Below are 22,014 nucleotides of genomic sequence, written 5' to 3' on the forward strand. Positions count from 1 at the left end.
ACCTTCCTTTCCCAAAACGCTTTGTTTCCTAACGATCACAGGTTTACCTTCATTCTAGCCCGATCAAATAATTCCGTTCCCAGACTTTCCATTTCTCGGTGATATTTCCAGAGCCAGTTTGCTAGCAGTTCATTTAGATTTTTTATTTTTTTAATGCGATTTTATGGACCTGCCTTGCAAATCTCAGGCTGGCGGTTCTCAGGTTGGCAGAATGGCAGAAAGAAACTCCCGCGCTCTAGACATGACGCAATCGGTTCGCATCCGTTGAGCTATTTCAAAACTTGTTGCAGGCTTATTAATTTGGCTCGGAGCACCGAAAGCACAACTAAAACAAGTTGATTTAGGTGAAGTCATTTGCGTGCAGCGAGACACTAAACACTGAAACCGAACACTAAGCACGGCAACAGAAAAAAACCGAAAAACAACAGCTAAAAACAGAAAATAAAACAACAGCAAAACAACGAAACAGTTCAGAGATCAGCTCGGGGCATTCAGGAGATCAGAGTTTGGAGTCAAGTCGGTCTTCGGCTGTTTGTTGTTCGTTGCCTTAGTTTTTTTTAGTTTTTCTTAAGTTTTTTTTTTTTTTTTGCCAAAGTCCAACCACGCCGCACGCCTGACAAATTTGCGCAAATAATAAAAACAGATTTTAAATGCCTGGAAATTGAGTCTGCCATTGCGGCCTTAAATCAGTTTCCTCCCCGGCCGAACTGACATTTAGAGCTTTACTGGGAAAACGGCAACGAGGGCCCAAAACTCAGCGCTTAAATGGGAGAAACTTTATGGGCTTTGTCTGTTTTCAGCGCCTTTATTATTGCTAAAAATATATGCTTTTCGCCGTTTTAATTATATTCATTGCGTTTCTTTATATGGTCGTTAGGAAAGTAACAAATATATGCCACGAATAACAAAGACTTCCTTATGATTTATCGATGTTTTAAATGTCGACTTGAGTGTGTAAAAGTTTACTTAGCGTCAAAATGTTTGCTTTGCTTTTGCTTACAAATGTATATTGCTTACTTACAAACTAAGGAAAACTGCTACTTGGAGGTGATAGAATTGTATTGTTAGTATTATGAGTTTAAAAATGATTATAAGCTGGCTAATCAAATTTTCTAAATTTATTCATCTAAATAAAAAAAGAAATTTAATTGCCCGGGAGATAAAAAAGTTTTCAGATCATAAAAACCATTTTAATAACGTTGACTTTACCGTTTAGAGCTCCAGAAGTCTTATAGCAGATTTTACACGTAATTCGGTGAAGCCCTCAAGGTTTTCAACAATTTATATAATTACTACTCTGCTCTTTTTATGGGCATAATAAATATATATTTTCATAGGCTCATTTAGTAATAAGACAATATATACCACCATTGTGATTCTTTAACCTTCCCGAATTGTCTCGTAATCGCTTCTCAGCCGGTATAAAAAGTTTTTAAATTATGGCACGCCCTAAAACTTGAGCAACCACACCGGAAACTCTTGCCCATTCGATATGGTCGATGGTTGAGCAGAAGACCCGCCCTAGGGAGTATATTTCCCTTCCTCAATTCGAGGCGCCGGCACCTCAATCTACATAATTCACACTTCATTGAGCTCGGAAATTTACGATAAAATACTCGGCTGCATTATCGTCGTTGCCCAAGTCGAATTCTTTTGGCTTCTCCATTCATCACTGAGCATTTCCCCATTCATGTTCTCGGCATTTTTTCCATCAATTCACGCACTTTTCATTCCAGAACTGCCCTAAATGCTTTTGGCCCCTAAATCATCATGTGGCTGCCTCTCGTTTATATAGTTCATAGTTCTATTCAGGGCACGCTTCGCATTGGTTCTTATCTTGGGCTAAACTTTACAGACCGACCAGAGGCACGTAATATTAATTAGCCCAGCTCGAAACTCAGTCGAAAAACCCGCAAATGAATGCCCAGCGATTGTTATGTTGTGCCTTCCATATATACAAAGAAAAAACCTAAAAAAAATCGACTCAGGGGAATGTTTATGCGACACTTTTTAGTATGCAAAATGCAAAACCCAAAAGGCAATGCAAAAAAAAAAGGGAAAAGAAAAACAGCATTAAACAACACAAATGAGAACAACAGAAATTGAGCTTGACAGAAATATAAAAGACAAAAAGCGGCAATGCCTTTTCATGTTTCACACTTTTTGGCAGCCCAGCAATTAAATTGAAATTAGCCTGCATTGTGAGTAAGTTAAGTGATTCACAGAGAGGTGTTGGTGGATAATGTCCCCCAGAAACTAAAAATAGATCTTGTAGATACAAAATGGGTATACTAGACTAGTAAAAAATAATGATACTAGTTTTAGATAGATATATTCGAAATTTTAAGGTACAACTAAATACATTTCAGTAACTTTAATTCTATAGGTTGGAATCTAAAGAACTGGTTTTATGAATGAAATGTTTGACAAAAGCATATCAAAATATTTAGAGCCATAACATAAAATGTACATATATATATATGTTTTTACATATCTAATATTATATACTATAATAAAATGTATGTTAAGATTTTTCTGCATATCTAATATTATTTATTATAATAATTTTGTCAGTTTAAACACCAGTTATACGGCTGTGAAAATATAAAAGCCGCTGCCATCATAAAGGTATTCAAAGCCATTAGCTAAACTATTCAAAGTTTCCCAATTTTTGCTCATCATGTGGCACAACATCAATTAACACTTCAAACTTGAACTTGTCAGTCCGTGAGTGACGTCATTTCGAGGGGCGATTTGTGCATTAAACAATGGAAAGAACAACAATAAAAATCAGCCACCAAAAAAGCTCAAAAACATCGGAAGCAGCAGCCGCAACAAAAGGTTTGATTTAAAATTTAAATTACTTTTCAGCCGCTACGAAGCGAGTTAAAACATCATCGAAATGCTAACAAAATGAACAACTTCGATCAGCTGCCTAAGGGTTCCATGAACTCATAAGTTATTTATACATACACATAAATATTTTGGGTATATTATCTAGGGGACGCAAACGGCTTCCTGGCCAAAAAGTTTCGGAGACTTTGGCTTCTTTTCGAATGTCATCAATAACAAAAGCGGTGGGTAATAAAGAAAGAGCCACGAAAATGGCGAATGTTGCAAGTGCAATATGTTTGTTGCAAATGCAGTTTGCAATGTTTGTGGCAGTCTGGGTCTAGTCTAGATGACGCCCTGCCGAACGGAACCGGGCAACCTGTTAAGGGGATTTGTTCCCCCGTTTCGTTCCGGGCCATTTATTTTCATGGGAAGTGGTCGCGAATAAAGGGAAACGCCACTGCCACCGCCACCGCCACCCGAAACCCCACCATAGCGACCTTGAGCGGGAGTTTCAGTCCATCGTCACCTCACCTCCATAGGCTGTCTCTATCTGGCCGACTGTCGCCCTCTCCCTCGCTCAGCCTCACGCACTTTTTGCAGTTCAAAAACTGGACAACCAGTTCGCAAACCAGTTCCTTGCACATTAAAAGCAGAAGAAGCAGAAGGCAACGCGGGGGCCACACTCAGAAAAATACCCAAGAAAGGGCTAGTCTTTTGAGAATTTAGAAGAATCTAAAAATTATATTTTAATTTCAGCTGCAAGAATTTTCAACTAATTTGTAATATTATCAAATCCAAACATCCCTTAATAATCTTAATACGACTTCCAATCTCTTGGAAATTAAGAACTCATATGATTAAATTTTTTCTTTTTTATCCCCCTATTTCAATATGTAAAACACGATTTCAAATCTTTAATGTAATACTATTTTTGTATCTATTAATTTTCATAAATACATAATAATGAGTACGGCTGCCTAATATTCTCGTTAAAATATAAGATTACCAAAAATTTGTCAGAAAGATTTTATAGACTTTAAAGGGCTCCTTTAGTCATAGCCTAATATTTTTGTTAGGCCTCTAGCAATTCATTTTAATACATTTTAAACTAATTTTTCATTCTGCGTTGAGTTTCTGAGAACCACTAAAACATTGTAGTATTTTTATGGGGCTGTAATTCCACACAAGGCACTACACATTTCTGAGACATTTGTATGTTGCAGTGTCTTATAAATTTCTGAAGATTTTAAAGTTGGTAAGAGCATTTTACTGTTGAAATTGCATTAACTATGGATAAAGATCTAAGTTTTTCAAGTATTATATTAAACTTTGGGACATTCCAGGGGGAACCAATATAAAGGATATTTCTATAAACCCTTTAATAATCGCCCTCTACTTTTTTTTAGCCGTGCACCAATCGAAACTCACCTGAAATATCATATATCCCGAGTCGTACATCCAAAAGTCCTCGGGCGTGTGGCCGGGCTTGGTCAGCTGAATGGCCAGGCAGCGCTGCAAGATCAGACGGCAGCGCTGTGGACCACCGGGTGACTTGGTGCCCATTTCGGTTGCCTTTCTGCTGGCGGGTTTCTCGGTTTCTTGGCTCTTTCTTGGCCGCTCTTGCCTGGCTTTCCCAGATTTTTTTGTTAACCGTCTAAAAATAACGCAAAGTTGAGGCCTAAGGATCTGGCACTGTGTTTGTGTATGAGTGTGTGTAAAAGGTTCTTTTAATGGTCAAGCACTTGGGCAGCAAAAAAAACAAAATACAGAGCCGAGAAGAACGCGATAAGAACGAAACCCGTATTTGCAGAGTTTTATCTCTTTTTTTTCTTCTTTTGTTGTGCTTTCGGACAGGCTACATTTTACTTTTTGCACACTTTATAGACCGGACTTTTGGGGCTTTTTCATTTGGGGAATGAACTTTTCACATCAACATTATATTATCCCAGCATCTCGAACGCGACGCCTGCGCACTAAATCACTCAGTACTCGGTACTCACTACTCGGCAGTACTCAGTACTCAGTGAGTACTCATACCCACTCCGAAATGCGAACCGAACCGACCGAGCAACAAATTCGAAATGAATCGCGGCGCCAAGAAAAAGTGGTTTCTCCCCCACTGTCTCTCTCTCTTTCGCGACCGCTCTCGCAGCGGAGAGCGGCATTCGTGCGGAGCGCAGTCTCCACTCGCCAACTTCTTTGGAGACCTGAAACGATACAAAAAGGGGGGAAGTCGTTTTAAAACCTTGATTATTGAATCAATTAGATGTACAAAAACCGAAAAACGAAAAAAAAAAATACTAAATTCATAAACTGGAGTTAGGCCATTGAGATCGCAATCTTGTCGTCGTTCTGTCTGAGAGACAAACGGACCTGCTCCTAAAAACCTCATCACATCATCATCATATTCGTATCATTATCGTTAACTGTAAGCCGTGTTTGGCAACTGTTTTTAGCCAGACAGTGGGACCTCTAACAATCTTATTCGGGTTTAGGAAACCAAGTTTTAAAATTTTTAAAACCATAAATGTTAGAGTGTTTTAAATAACTATGCTTGATCAAGGATATTTTCCAAAAGGAAATTATCTTGAATAGAATAGGACAAATTTATTAAATTATATGACTTTTGACTTTTTTAAAAAGTTAAATCAGACAGAAGTAGTAGGATTTTGAATATTTCACAAATAGCTGGGTAAACAATAAACTAAAATTTAAGTTGTTAAATTTTATGAAATTTCTTTTTCTTGGTTATAAGCCTTAATTAGCTGAACATAAATAAGAAAAACGTTTTAAATTTAAAATATAAATAATGTTTAAGCATGTATAATGATACATATTTAACTTACACATTTATCTACTTTGTTACGTAACAGACGAAAATCTATCTTCTGAGCCCCCACTGTATACTGTATTTTTTGGCATTCGTTTTTGCATTGACGAGTTACTTTTGGATTTTTTAATGTGCCTTTCAATCTTGGCTGGCGCTTGGAAGTCATTTCCTGGCCAAATTGCCGGATGTGAAAATGACTAAAAATGGGTTAATTAAAAACCATCTAGCAGTGATTCTATTTAGGATGATGTAAAGTCATTTGTCCAAAAAGTCGTTCTCAATTCCATAGGTAGATCCCCTCATTTGGAACCCTAGGGCAGCCATCTATCCATATTTCAGAAATGGAGCTCGAGCCCAAGCGAAATCGAGGAAATGTCAGAATACTCATTCGCATCCATAATTGCGTATACGCCATGTGCGCCGACTGTCAATCACAATTCTAATGCAAATTCGTTCGCTTTCCGCACTGTCCAAATGCATTAAGTGGAAATGCATTAGCTCGACTGTCTTTTTCGGTGCGTCAGACAATCGGAATTTGCATAAACAATTACGATTTAACGAAATTACGCGATAAGGCTTGTGACCGAGTGAGAGATTTATTTTAATTTCCACGAGTGCCACCCGTAGACGGAGCATTTGTGGCACCATTCATCTTCCGAACTCGGTCAGAGCGCGCGCCACATCCATAACAAGAAAGTTTAGGGCCAAAAGCGAGATTCGTTTGCTTTTGGGGGCCAATTAAATGGTGAGATCATCGCCCACATATATACGACTCTACCTTTACGATTCCCAGTCGCACAGATCAAGTGTGTAACGTAACCCCCTCCCTTTTGGGCATTTTCTTTTTATTATTTATTTATTGCGGCTTGTATTTGTCGACCCATTAAGCCGCGGCCTTTGTTAGAAAACACGTTTCTTCTGGCCACATTCCCAAAAAATAGAAAAAAAAAACACTGAAATGAGAATTCGCCAGCAGCTCTCGACTCCGCTGGCCGTCTTTTGTTTGTCTTACAAATCACAAACATTATGAATTGGTGAAACGCTGGTCGCCGAGCTCAAAAGGTGCTAAAAAAATTAGCATAAATTATTATTAACAATTATAGCCAAGCAGAACTCCGACAGATTTACCATGTTCTTTGAGTCTTGGCCGCAGGCACTTTTATTTAAACCAGCCAGAAAAATATGTCAGCCTGGGTTTTTTCTAAAGTAATTTGCAGATTTGAAGAATTGAACAACGAAAATATACCTGTCACCTGAAACTGGAATGTTTTGACACAAAAAACATTTGACAAGGGTATTTGAAACTTCGGACAGCCTTTCTTTTCTGATTTTCGATTTTTTGTCTAGCCGGAGGCCTTACTTATACTTTGAAGGCTTCGGCTCTGATTCGGTAATTTAATTTGCACATGACCATGTTGATGATAAACTTCGAGAGTCTTTTTTGCTCAAGAGACCATTGGCGAATGCTCAAAACAACTGAACAAGTCCTTGTCGACTGGCCTTGAACTTCAATTGAGGATCGTCATTATGTTTATAGAATTGCTTGAAAACAAATCGATTAATTATGAAATGGCCAGCATTCTCTAGTGGTAAACTTCAGTTCTTACGCAATTGCCTGAATGCTTTTAACAACTCTTGCTAAATTAACGCCTTTCAAGTCCAATGACATTGACAAATCAAAAACCTCAAATGTTAAATGCTAGATCTTCATTTTAGCCAAGGCCAGAACATTGAACTTTGAGATTTAGCCCATTGTTAACGGTTTTCTTAGAAAATGTTTCTGCAGATATCCTGATCTTTACTTGAGCAGTATGATTTATGGTGTGAAGATTAATTTTCGAAATATATATTTTTAATTAATAAATATTTTAACATTTTAAGGAAGGGGTGATTTTATTTATATTTATTTTAGGTATATTTTAAGGAATGTTTATGAAAATGTTCTATAATTTGCAACTATAAATTCAAGGTTTTTTTCCATACTACATGTTTAGGAAATTAGCCCTGAATTTCCTTCTTTATAATTGAAAAGATTTATGATGGAATGGTCTAAGGTTCCCATAAATCGATTCCCATCTTTCAACATTTCCACATGTCTTTTCGTTTTTGTATAAATGAAATTCCCGATACATTTTTACCACTCCGAGCCGACATCGGAATCCTTTTCTTCATTATAATGAGGCCTTATGCCGCCGCTCACCTACACCTACACCCCCGACGATAATATTTGACAGCTTACTTTCAATTGCGACATCTAGTTAGCGCAAATTTAAGAGTGAAATAAAACAACACGATCGCACCGAGTGGATCGAACTGGGTATCGCTGGTTGGCTGAATAAATGGCCGGCTGGATGGATGGATGGATGGATGAATAGCTTAATGAAGCAAGAGCCTGTTCCGCGGTTCGCGGTTCGTGGTCCGTGGTCACTCAACGCGATGCCAGGCTCTTGGCACTCGATCCGATCCACCCGCAAAAGCATCACCCAAAGAGACCCCTCCGTACCGCTTCATATTTCAGTTTTACGGTTCAACGACAACGACTTTGCGCAGCGTTTTCGGAGGCGTAGAAAGGGGGGTGCAAAACCAAGGAGGAGTACCGATCCAATTGCCGCAATGTGGCAAAGCAATCGATTTAAGCGCCGCATAAATTGAAGCCGGGGCTCCGACTTCGACTTCAACTTCGAGGAAAACCAAAAGGTTCCTCCATGTACAACATGATGAATTGTTTTCTTTGTCGACTTGTCGACTGTTGCGCCGCTTGTGGGCAACTTGGAAACTGAAAACTGAGGCAGAAAACTGAAAAAAACTGCCAACTGGCAACTGAAAACTGAAGGAGATCGCTGAATGATGGAGTGGAGCCGGGAATGAAGTGGCAGTGGGTGGGGGTGGGGGGAAAAGTGGCGCGGAAAAATTGCAAATTGTATCAAAAATTTAAATTTTCGCTTTCATTATGCGGCGGCAGCTTGCGCTCTGCTAATAGACCAACTGCCATTGTGTTTCTTTTCATTTCTTTTTTTTTTTTTGCCTGGTTTATATCTTTTCTTTGCCAACGAGGCTTTTCCCTATTCAATTTTGACAGGCGCGCTTTTATCCAAATAATGAGCTGCAATTGTGAGGAGGAAAAATAAGTGAAATAACTTAAGGCTTACAAATAATGTTTGGATTTTCGAGCGCCTAATAAGGTTTCTCCTATACCAGTTGAACAACATTTTTGGGAGTTCTTAGTAGACTTACTTTGTTTTAAAAATAATAATAATAAAACATAACTTAAGGATATTATTCTTGAAGACCTTTAAAATAATTTATTGTTTTACTACCGCATTATAAAGATTTTCCTCCCCCAATCAGCGGCATAATTACATGACCATTCTCATCGAGCCCACTAGTCGGATACGTGATGTGAATTTGCATTTGCATTTAAACTGATGACGGCTGCGAAAACCAATGAATAATTATAAATCTGCAGCAAAAAAGTAAAATGAGGAACACAAACTCGAGTTGGGATTGTGGGGAAATACCAATCCAAACACAAAAGCAAATTCGAGAAATGCCAAAGATGCTCGACGAAGCCAAGAAATGACATGCCCATGTGCTCCTCTCGGGATGGCATCTCATAGACGTGGAGCGGTCGTCCAGACCACGACGGAAGAAGCATATTGCTGGCGGAGATGGGGAACGGAGATAGAGACGGAGTCGGAGTCACAGCCGGAGAAAATGTCTGCCAGGCGGAGACATTGCGGCAGACGATGCAATAACACCAGGAATTCAGATATTACAGATCTCTGCTTCTTGAAATACTCTTCCTATGAAATACTTATGCTACTTATTTAAATGTATTACTAGTACCCATTATAAATGGGTTATATAAGAAATCAATTGCCATATACTGATTAATTTTAATTAGCCATAAAATTTAATGTTATTTCTTTTACAACATGAACATAAAATTTCCTTGAAAAGCAGGTGTACAAAAACTGTTCAGACACGATGTCATAAAAATAAAATTAGTTAAATGATCATAAATATTCAGTGGTTAACATAAAAATTTCATATGATTATAAATTAAAAACAGAGTATCAGTGTAAATTTATTAGAGAGATGACCAGTACATTTTTTTTATAATCAAGTATTATATATATTATTATATCAGTATATTATTAAAAAACTGCTAAAAGTAAACTTTTTAAAATAAAAGTGTAAACAAAACTGGAAAAAGTTACATCACTTGGTGTAAACTGTTGTTGGCTTTGAAGTAAGTATCAGTGAAAACATATGAGGGAAGCAATGAATATGTTTGTTATAATAAAGTAAAATATTACTAATCTGTTAAAGTGAAAGTGAGAAAGGAAACATTTTAAAAGTTATCTCTTATGAGAATTTGATAATCTAATAATTTTTTAAAGATTTCTTAATAGAAAAACTAATTAAATGACTTAAGAACTAAAGTTAGGCTTTAGAAATTAATAGAAATTCTTAGATCTTTACCGAAATGTGTACCCATAGATAGGCAGGGAAACCAGCTCCATGGATCGTAACCCAAATACAATCAAATTTCTATTATATAAGCCAGTTCTAGGACCCAGCGAATATGCCCGATTTCCAGATCCAGTTGTCAACAGAAGCCGCTAACAATAACCATTGATAACACCACAGCACAATAAGCAATCCACACACACCACCGAGATTCGTTATGCAAGCATCCAGTGCAGCGCATCTTCAATTTCAGCATTCTTTCGCCAGTCTGCGTCTGCATACTTGCCGTACCGCTCCCCCCCCCCCTATTTGCAACCCCCTCCCCCTTGAAAACCCCTGGAGCATTCACATTGATTGCTCTGCCTGGTTGGAGCTTCGGTTTGGTTTTGGAGCTTAAGTTTGCCGCGTGAAAGCAAACACAGAGAAACCAACAGCCAACATATAAAACAGAAAGGAAAAGCGCAAAAAAAGTAATAAAATCAACTGAAATTGCTTAACACCCGGCGTAAATTGATAATGGTCGGATTTATTTATTTGCTCGCTGCTGGGAATATCAAAACCGATTTAAAGGCTCTCATGATAGCATTTACGGGAAGCGTTTATCAAAAGCCGTTTCATTAAAAGGTGTAGCCACTACTTCGACTTTAACTCGAAACAATATTGGTTTTTGATTAAACAATATGTTTTTTTGATGGGTACTTCGACAATAAAATTGAATCATTAGTTACATATCAGTAAAAGTAACATATTAAAATTGAAAAAAAAATTTTGTTTTTACCTTTTCAAATTTAGGAAACATGAATTTCATAGGAGAAAGACAAAGTCCTTGACATTTTTATTAGGTGTTTTGTATTTTTTAAGAGTTTTTTTCTTGAGATACACATAAGTGTATTTACTTAAGATAAATTATAGTTGGCTAATTCATCATTATATATTAAGATATTTTTAAATTGGAGTAAAAGATACTGTTCATAACATTTTTATTTAATGAAAATCTTCATTTTTACTTTAATTAACAATTTAATTTAGAAAAATATATGTTTTAACTCATGAATAATATTGTAGAAACGAGAAATTCTCCAACATTTATTTAAAAATATATGTTTTCAATGTACTTTAATTCCAAAAGCCTTTTAAGTTTAATTTAAAAATGCTTTTAAGGTAACAAGTAATTTTATGAGCTTTCCAAAACCACGACAATGTATTTGATTCCGTGAAATTGCAACTAATTAAACACCGACTGACTGAGTGACTGATATTTGATAACTGCCACACTCTGTGCGTTAATGCAATTTGATCGGCGTTTTGGTTTCGGTTGGCTTCCCATTAATCCTGGGCCACAATGCAGTCTTCCTCGTGTTTTTATTGCCGGTGGTTGTGCGCGAGTTTTGTCTTTTTCCTTGTCTCGTTTGTCAGACATTTGACAGTTGTTTGTTATTTTTGCACGTTGACTTTTCTCCGTCTGCGTCTGTGTGTCATGTGTCTGTGGCATATTTTCCATTTTCCCCATTTTCCGTACCCCCACAGAGGTTGCCTAACAGACGCCCACTGTCCCATCGCCACACCGCCCCCCGCCCCGCCCCCTTTTTCCACATTGCCACATTTTGGATTTCAATTTTTATGGCAAGTCAAATTTTTTATATTTTCCTTTTTTTTTTTCAGCTGCAACCCGCTGCATTTATTGCCATTTTCGTAGTGAGTCGAGGAAGTTGGAATTTGCATAGAAAAATGGAAATTAACAAGACCATTTGACTGGCTGTCCATCTAAGTCGGGGTCTTTCGCTCAGGCCGTCTCTTTCGCTCCCCGGCTGAGTTTTGCCATCCTGCTCTAGTGCCAAATGTTTGTTCGTCCTGTTTGTACATTTGTCCGTGCCTATATTTAGCTTTATGTAAACATGTTTGACCAACTGAACTGACTGAATGACTGACTGCCTCAGTTGGGAATGTTCGCAACTCCCCCTCAAAGTCCACTTCCCTCTCTTTCTCTACCCCGTATATCCGTCTCTTTCGCCGCCTGTGATGTAATCTCGGTAATGCATGCGACAAACTTTCATCTCGAATTGCAAAATCCACGCAATACGAAACAAAAGATCGCAAAGATTGGCTTACACTGTTTGAATAATAATTAATAAATAATACTTAATTCGAATTGGTATTCCCCAAAAGCCTTATATAAGCCCCAATTTTTTCCGTTTTGTTTACTTCATAATTGTGTATTATTTCTGTTTTGCTTGGGATCTCAATCTTTGGCTTACAGCAGCTGAGGTGAAATTTCTGGCAGTTAAGATGTTGCTGATGTTTCCCACGTGACCTCGAAGACAAACCTCACGTACAAGGATTTCTTTTCTTTTTTTTTCGACTGGGCCAACCTACACCACTTATGTAAGTTAGTATTTAGGTATCTTGTATCGTGGAAAGTGAAAATTGATGCATGCATCGTCATCACCATCGAAATCGGTTTCCTTATGGATTCCAATATTTTTATAATCCAGTCACGGAAATCCATTTAATGGAAACCACGGCGATAGGAGAGAGAGTTCCCCATGATAATAATGTATTCCGTGCGGAGAGTTCTCTTGGCAAACAGAAATGTCAAAGTCCTCCTGTAATTTTAGATGATGTCATAATCAAATATCAGCAGAAAGCAGACGAAAAAGGGTATCAGTGGGTATCTCCAAAAGTCAAATTGGCGCACGTTCAAAGGGATCACTGTGAATGGTAATGCCACTTAGTGACGAAAGCTACTGCGGGTGCTTGGGGAAACAAGTCATCAGTGACTTTCAAAAAGTGTCTGCATGAAACGCAAATTTTAATTTGATAATTATTTCTGGGCTTTCGTCACTAGAGTAAAATTTTCCTAAAAAGAACATTCGTCACTACGTAAATATTTTTTTTTGTTAATCACAAACTAAAAGCAAATGCGCCAAATTGATACACAAGAAAAGCACAGAGACAGTAGGAGCTGGTTGGTTCGGATGATGATGATGATAATGATGGTGATGAGGAAGGGGGGTAGTGCAGAGGTTGGAGAAAAGGAGTCGTTGGCAGAGCACGACGAATTTAAACAGGCTTTTCAAAGACCAGGGGGTGGCCGGAAAAAGCAGCAGTCAAAACGGACAGCAAATACAGTAATTAGATCACAAAACAGACAGCCAAAGAGAGCGGAGGGTGCGGGGATAGTGACGAATAATACGAGAAGCTGGAACGTGACTGAAGAGAAGGAAGCCAGGAGTGGAAAATCCGAATAGATGAAAATAAAACGAAGTGAGAAGTGGACTAGGAAGCATAAGGTGGGTCAAGCTGTTGGCCTGCAATTAATTTATATTTTTGTTGCCCAGCTAGTAACGAAATATTAGTTTTAGAATGTATCGAATCATATAAATCATCGAATCATATAAAAAAAGTCATCATAAGATGTGTGCTCTTACATCTTATGATGACTTTTTTTATATGAAAGATGCCATTTATTGGTTTCGTTACTATATTAAAATAAAATGTTTCAATCAAAGCTAAATGGTAAGTCACAATTACCTATCTAGAAAAATAGTTTGCTTAATTAAATACGACACTAGTTATAATAATTAAAATAAATTCGTTTTTAATGCCCCCAATTTTGTTTAAATATGTGTAATGCTCGTACATGTACATTAATTAGCCTTTTATAATGCACATATTTATATAATCACCTAGCTCAACTTTAAATACACAAAACAAATTATTTCCGTGAAGGATATTGCCTTATAAGGATTCAACTATTTGGCAGCGTAACTCAGAGATAGCGAAAAAAGCAACCCCCACCGCCCCCAAATCTCACTTCCTGCCAAGAAATAAAACCAAGTTGCATGTGTGGCAGCTTCCTAATCGACAGCAACAAACAACAATGGACACATTCGTGTGTGCGAAAAAAGCTAAGCTCAATTACTCAACAAACATAGTAACCTAGTTCATAAAAAGCAACTGCAACAAATGCTGTTAACAGCAGCGGCCAACAAGAAAAGCAACAAATTCATTTTCGCCTTTGTTGTTTTGATTTTTGTTTTAAGTTTTTGTTGGCGCTTTCCACGAGAAAAGTCCTTCAAGCGTGACAATCACATGGAAAACTCGCCGCTGTTGTTGCTGATTTATCGTTTTCATTTTGCAGAGCTTGTTGGATGTTGTAAAAGGAAATGTCAATTCTGCTGCTGCTGCAAATGTGGCTGCCCGCTTGCCAAACAATGCTGGCCAAATAAAAGAAAAAACCTTAAAAACTTGATGTAAGGGGTGTGCAAAAAAGGGGGACATACATGCACCCACTAATGTAAGTCATATAACAAATTTCGTTGTTGGGCTACTTGAAAAACAGAATTTCGTGTTTCTTGGCTGCTGGCCGAAGGGCACACTTCAACAATATGGTTTACTATTTTGCTACAGGACCTCTAATATGACATTATCAAACAATCTGTACTTACATTTCAATGAGTATAGAATGTTTTTGGCTACCTTTCCATATGAAACAAAGTTTTTATAAGAGAAAAAGTAGCAAAATAAATAACTAACGGGATACATTTAATAATATTTTTAATAACTAGAAATAGCCCATATACTTTTAATAACAAGAAACAATAAATAATATGGATTATACATTGTGGTAAGTTCTGAATTGACAATTCCATCTTTAAGTCATCTTTTAAATATAGTTTTATTTTTTCTGTTAATATTTTTTTTTAAATATTTTTTTTTTTTTAATTTTTAATTTTTGGATCAAAATTTTCCTTTTCATAAACTTTTTGAAATACCTAAAACTTTGTAGCTTAATAATTTAATAATTTTATTCAAAGGGCATTTTTAAGTTATTTATTTTTTGTTTAACATATTTTAATTGTTTTATTGCATTATTTTGGTAATATATTTGAACATGTTCTAAGTTATTGATAACCAATAAAATTGTAAGATACATTTTTCGGAGTGCACTTGAGAACGTGGAAACAGATTTGGAGATTCCTGGCCGCCCTTCGTGGAGACTTTCTCCTTCCTCCGATTCCGATGCCACCGATTTAGCAGCGATTCGGTTCCTCCTTGCGTGATGTCCAGCAATGTGCCCAATCCTGTTTCTTCGCCCTGCCACCCCTTTGACCCTCCGTAGCCCCTTCTCTTTTTTGGACCATGCCAGAATTTGTTAGTTTAAGAAGAACAACAGGAAGGCCAAGAAGGGCGGGGAGTCGAAGACACGCTGGAGACTCAAAGCGAAGCGCCGTTCCACTCTGGGAATGGGAACCCATGGCATGGTACACATGTATGGACCCCGGAGCTCTTCGGGGATCGTGAGTCAGCAGAGTTTTGGCTAAGAAATCTGCTAAAAATATAAGCCCCAATGATGATTTATTGTTTGGCTTATTAGAACGAGAGGGAGAACAGCGATAGGAGATCGCTTTCATGCCTGGATTTATGCTGTTGACTTTTAAGCACTGTAGCCGTGTCTTATTGGAGCTTAGTGACTCACCGCAGGCTAGAACTTTCCACTCTTAGGTATGCGAAAATGAAATATGTAAGTGGGCACTTTTTAGCACATACACTTCACTTGGTAATTGGGGGCATTTCGAGTTCCATTAGTTGGCATTTTGCGATGGTCCTTACTTGACCAGAAACTTGTTATGTGGTTGATATATCACACATGCGGATTGTTCTATTGTTATTTAAATAATGATCAGTCATTGCTAGGTATTGGATCAATATTTGTTTGCTAGTTTTACCATGGTATCTACTATTAAAATCTTATTTCGAAAAAACCAAAAAACCTTAGAAGGAATACTATAAAGCTAGTGTCAGGACTGATAAATGTTGAACAGCCCTTCAATAAAGTCAAATTCCACTCCGAGTTATTCCAAATATTTGTGATTAAGAACGGATATGTCCGAAACGCTTGCCCAGAGCCAAATATCTCTCTCTCTCTTGGCCTTCCACTGGCTTTCTTGGAAACGCTCTTGATCGGATTCCGATTCCAATTCGGGCTCGCATTCAATAACAGATTTATGCATTGGCCATGGCAATCTAATACGAGCCACAATAAAAGCTCGAATATGGCCATTTGGCAACACGTCAACGGCAACAACAACAACTGAAGCCAAGGCAATGAACGAAACGTGCCAACGTCTAAAGATCGTCGATAAGCCCAAAAAGAGGGAGTTATAGCCACACTGGGGTTGGTGGAGCAAAGTCAGGGAAGGGGGGAGAGCCAGGCTATGCAAAGAAAGTTTTATTTTTAGAGCCCCCAGGACCAAAGTGTATGGACTCCACCTCAAGTAGCAGATCATTTACGGTCAAGAAAATTCGTTTCAGATTTTGTGAAGAACCATGGAACTAAGGATTTATTTTCCAATTTCTTGGAAATTTATAATAGTATACAAGAAAAGCACTTCATTTATGCAGAGATTCTTAAAATTATAGCAAATAAAAAAGATCATAAAAGTATTCTGTATTGTATACATATTTACTTATGATTTTTAAGTAGTAACTGTGGATCTACTTAGTAGATTCTACTACTTGAGTTTTTCTAAAAATTTCCATTTCAATGGAAGATTGAATAATAAGCAATTCAATTTCAACTTTTTTTAACTATCCCCTTTTTTTCAAACCTTTATAAACTTTCCATATTTCAAAAAAAAAATTTTGATGAAAAAGGGAAGAGAAAAGTGCAAAACACTCTCCCACTTGATTTTTGGCAAAATAATTTTTGGGAAAATTGTGTCAAATCCAATTGAATGTCTTTATATGAAAAACTCATTTGTGTGATTGGCGATCAGAGCATTAAATTTTAAGGTCTATCAATATTCATAAATTCAGTCGCGCATAAAGCCATGGTCGGTAAAAATCCTAAAACAGGATTTTTGCGAAACCCTGGCGATATTTTCCGCCAGAGAAACTTTTCTCGAAATCTGCATATAAGCCGCGGTAGCAGCCTACTGTGAATGAGCAGCGATCGTGGGCAGCAGGAGGAAAATTCAGGTGACTGAAGGTAGGATGAGGGGTGCAAAAAGCCGGGCTGCCGCATTTGGTTGACGATTTTTATGGCTGGTTTTTTCTTGGCGTTTGTCTTAACGGTTATTTCTCCTTTATTTTCAGTTTAGTTTTTTCTTCTTTTTGGCTGTTGACTGCCATTAGCAATTAATAGTCGGCACGAGAAATTTGCATTGCAAAAGGAAAGTGACAAAAAGGTGAAAAAAATGTATATTTAGAGACGGTGGCAGTGGCGATCAGTGATCAGCGATCACAGATCCCAATTCACAGATACGGCAAGGATGCGATAATTGCGTGTGTTTTTGGCCATTCGCTTGGTTAGCTAATTGTTATGTATGTGGGCCAACAGCAGGGGAAAAGTGATAGTGAGAGTGAGAGTGACACCTGTTACACCTTCGATGCGTGACCAAAAGATGCGTGCCCGACCATCAGCCAGCCATCAAGCATCATCAGCCATGCCGCTTCAGAGCTTCGGGTTCAATTTGATCCACCTGCCACCGGGGCAAGCTGCCTCCTCCATTTCCATAGGATCGATCTCTTTCGGGGCAGACGCATTAAGTTTCATGTGCCGTCATTATTTTAAATTATGCACACGAGCGAAACTCATACCCATACTCAAAGGCTGCTAACGGCTGCTGACGAAAACAACAAACTTCAAAAACGAGACTCGGCATAAGTCGAAAACTTCATTTGCATCTCGACTCTGTGTGTGCGGAAAATTGTTTAACACTTTTGGCCCCTGTCTCTTTCTGGACTTAAATTTGATGGATTGTGTGGCCACAGGTTGATGATTTCATTAGTTGGCGGACAGCCCGAGCAGGTGAACGGGCGAGATCTTAAGTTACGGCTATAACGAGGCGAAATTAAAAATCATTTTCATGAATATCCGAGGGATACACTCCAATTGGGCCTCCCAAAATGTGGGGGAGTGGAAAGTTTACTATTTACATTGAGAAACTATGGTTATAAAAAATGCAATCCATTGTGAAATGAGTATTATAGCCAAGCATGACCTTGGGCTTATCAAGATTATAAAACTGTCTATCAAATGGTAGCTTATGGATACCAAGTCAATGGGTTTAAAAATGCTCAAATGACACAAAAGTACTCAAATGATCTAGGAATTACAATGATATCTATAAAACCGCACATTTAAAAGTACCTTATATAAAATATAAACTTATATTTTTATTTTATTTATTAATTTTTTTGCATACTTACGGTAAGATATTTTTAAAAGCCAACCAGTTTTCGATGTCCAATAATCATTTGTGTTTTGCGATCTGAAATATTAAAATAACAAATTGTTAATAAGTAAAACGATTTTTTAAGAAATTTATATACAACTTAATTTTAATAATTCTTATACTTTATAGTATGGAGCACTAAATATATGTTGGGCATGATACAATAAATTTTAAAACTACACTCCACAGCCTAAATAAAATACCTCAATAATTGATTGGCACCTCTCCCTGGATAAATATTTACCCCAAATGATTCAGCGCGGTTAGCCGCTATAAATCCATCGTAAATTCCTTGTAAACCAGATCAAATGATGCGCCACCTCGCTGGCGAGACAAACTCATTTCTCATTCAACAGAAAACAGAAATACACGCCCATAGTATCGTACAACTCCCACTTCGTTAGAAACTATTTCCACCGGCTGATGACACATTACTGTCACTCAGCGTTATGAGCTAAATTTATTGATGCAGCCCGGCGGTGCCCTCACCATTTCTTCTTAGACCCCAGAAAGAATATTTAATGTTTTCTTCGTGTCAGCGCATGCCAAAAAGTATTTTTCTCAAGAGGCCTCCTTGCATGTGGAAATGTCACTGGGATCTTTGGCCCCCCGATTTTCCACGCTCTGAACAGGGGGAGGGAAAGCCCATGTGCAACGGGTAGAAAGATAGAAAAACAAGTCCAAAGAAAAGACTCATTTCGTAATGATGTTGTGGCCAGGGAAATTAGAAGAAGAAGAAGGAAAACACACGACCAAAAAGGCTGAAATAAAAACAAAATCGCTGACATCTTTGCTAACTAAAGAAAAACACACTCTAGATATACGAAAAAGAAAAGCCCCTGTAATTTATAGGAAAATTCCTTTGGAATTTATGTGCGGAATCATGACATAAATTAACCAGCCAAGTGTGTAGCGAGTTGCGTGCTAAAGTGGTGCGGTGGTTCCTCGGTGGGTTAGTGGTGCAAATTGCTCTGATGCAACCGCCCGCGCAGGTATTTAGTTGAATTATCATAATTATAAGCAATTATTCAACATTTTGTTAAGCGAATGAAACTAATCGTTTTCTTCTCCAGCTTTCTTCGCTCTTCTTACTTTCTTCTTGCGTACTGGTCTTCTTTTTTCTTTGAACTGCCTCTGCCGTAATCATTTAGTTTGAAATCAACTTTTGTTTTTAATTTTATGTAATTGCCGCTTAATCACAGAGCAATTAAAATGCAACACAAGTTTCGGGGGCGTATAAAGTATCTGAAGCGTTTCGAGATTTTGATTTTTTTGGTGGTTTTTTATTTCGGGCTTTTCATTTGCAGTCATGCCCGCATGGAACGGGGTCAAGAGCTTCAACCAGGAGCAACTGGCAGGTTGGGTCCACGATCGCTGCAACGGTTTTTCCACCAGCCCCATCGATGAGTCCGCATTGCGTCATCATTCATAATTCGCTGTCCACTTGGCTGTCCACTTCAGTTGCACATTTTACCGCTCCATCTCGCTCACACGCTCGCCGCCGATCAAGTGCATATAATTATGCCCTATACCCTATAGATTAGGGTTAGAGAGTCTAACCAGTCTAATCCTTACTTAGTATTTATCCAAAATGAAACATTTTACTAAGTTTTTCGATAGATTAGAACATATTTTGGAACATATTTCGTTAAAATTTAATTAGTGATTGGAAATTATCTGAATACACCTTTCTTATCGATATAAGTATTGTTACATATATCCAGATCCTTAAAAGGAATTTATTCTAAAATATTTTCTCATGTTCTTTTGTTTTTAAAAAGTGATCTCTATAAAATTGTTGATACTTATATCATCTTTCTTTCATCTATATATCATCAATGAATATTTATCTTAAACAAATTAAAGGTTCTTTAATACATTTATTTTATTTTTAAATGTTATACATTATATGATAATCTCAGTTTCTTATTTTTTAGGAAATATTTACATTGATTTTCTTAATTTTGTTAGTTTAAACAAACCAAATCTTCATGTTGCAAGAACAACACATTAAGTTGTATTTATTATAGTTCTTAAAACCCTCGCTTTAGAGCATCCCAGTGGTCGACTTTTCTCTGGGCTTCCCATCGTCTTCCTGGCATTTCTGGGCCAACGAAGTTCGTGTTTGTTTTCCACAACTGGCGGCCATTTAAATTGTCTTCCAAAGCGCACATTACATAATTAAGACAGCAGCAGCACTACCAGCATAGGCAGATATAGAAGCGGTCCGGCGTTTTAAAACAGACCGACAATGTCTGTCCGGCAGTTGAGTTGCCTGACTGACTGACAGGCCATCAACTCCAACAAAATGCTCAACACCTCGCCAAAGAGCCGGTGGAGAAACAAAGTAAAAAATATAAAAAAAACAACACCAAGACTTTCCTCGCCGACTCGCTTTTTTCGATGCATCATCGCATAATCAAAGAGTCATAAAAACCAATAATCATTATTAAGCAAAACAAGCCAATTAATGCAACAGCAACTGTTGCGACTGCGGCGGCAGCAGCAGTAATTAAATGAAAATAAAACTGCAAAAGATTTGGCCAACATTGCGAATTAGCCAGAAGCGAAAAACAAGTCTATTATGGGCGCATTTTATATTATAATTATATCACCAGCCGACAATTTTCAGATATTTTTACTAATTTTGCCATTTGCGTGTCATAATAAAACGATAAAACTGAGACACTAGCGGAAGGCCACAAAGGAAGTGGTCAGGCGGAGTTTTCATTAGATGGAAGTTTTAATTACCCTAACACTTGGACCTCCCATTGTTTCTGTGGCAGATATAAGGGCTTTATATGTTTGGGAAATGGATTTGTTTATTTTCCAAAAAAAATGATGATTGAAGTTTCTGAAAAACAGCTCATTCTCTTGGGAACTTGAAAAATTAAAATTATATCCTTACTAATATTTATAAGGTTGAAATCTTATCATTTTAATTTAATTGTTACTCATTTTGCAATTATTTAGATATTTTTTGCTTAATGGTTGCCCAGATTCAAAATCATAACTTCTTTAAAAATGACTGTTAAGTTTACTGGCCCACAAAGCTCTTCAAAAATTAAACTATACTTATTGAGAAATAAATAAACATTTATTAGGCAATTATAATTAGTCAATTATTTAATTAAATATTTAAAGGAATGTAATTTATGTGCCAGATTGCTCTGTTATTATATTTTTTCTTGAATAGTTTGCCATTAAAGCCCATAAAGAGTATTGAAAATGGCCCCCATGAAACGGGAAGAATGCAGAAATCCCGCGTGTCCATTCCAATTAGTGTGGAAAATAAAGTGGAAAAGTGTCCAATTGATTGGGCATTGGGCGAGGTGGAAATCCAACTCAGGTGGGACTGAGAATGGGTGAGAAATATTAAACGGAGTGCGTCCTGCTGCCGCAATTTACCAATCAAGTTTGTTCGCAATGAAAATTAGTGAAAGTTGCGCCCAAGTTGTATAGTAAGTGTAAGTGGCCCGGTGTTGGTTGTGTTGTTTTGGGTTTGGGTTTGGGTTTTCTATGGGTTTTGTTTTGGTTTTTGGGTCTTTGGTAGTGGACAGTCGGAACGGTAGCCGAAAACCTAGGGCAATATCGTGTCGGCGATCGCGGCCAATCGATTGCCAGTGATCAATGAGT

At 37.5% G+C, this 22,014-nt stretch overlaps 1 protein-coding gene across 1 annotated transcript in view; it reads right to left on the bottom strand.

The window, feature by feature from the left end:
- Window positions 1-22,014, bottom strand: part of LOC119555692 — a 64,184-nt gene that overhangs the window by 22,581 nt on the left and 19,589 nt on the right. The window contains exons 2-3 of the mRNA XM_037867346.1: window positions 18,353-18,414; window positions 4,264-5,042 (exon numbers count right to left, since the gene is read on the bottom strand). Of these exons, the coding sequence (XP_037723274.1) occupies window positions 4,264-4,398 (135 nt within the window). The 5' untranslated portion in view covers window positions 4,399-5,042; window positions 18,353-18,414. The remainder of the gene's footprint in view (window positions 1-4,263; window positions 5,043-18,352; window positions 18,415-22,014) is intronic.

The sequence above is a fragment of the Drosophila subpulchrella genome, chromosome 3L, assembly GCF_014743375.2.
Source record: "Drosophila subpulchrella strain 33 F10 #4 breed RU33 chromosome 3L, RU_Dsub_v1.1 Primary Assembly, whole genome shotgun sequence".
Taxonomy (NCBI): Eukaryota; Metazoa; Arthropoda; class Insecta; order Diptera; family Drosophilidae; genus Drosophila; species Drosophila subpulchrella.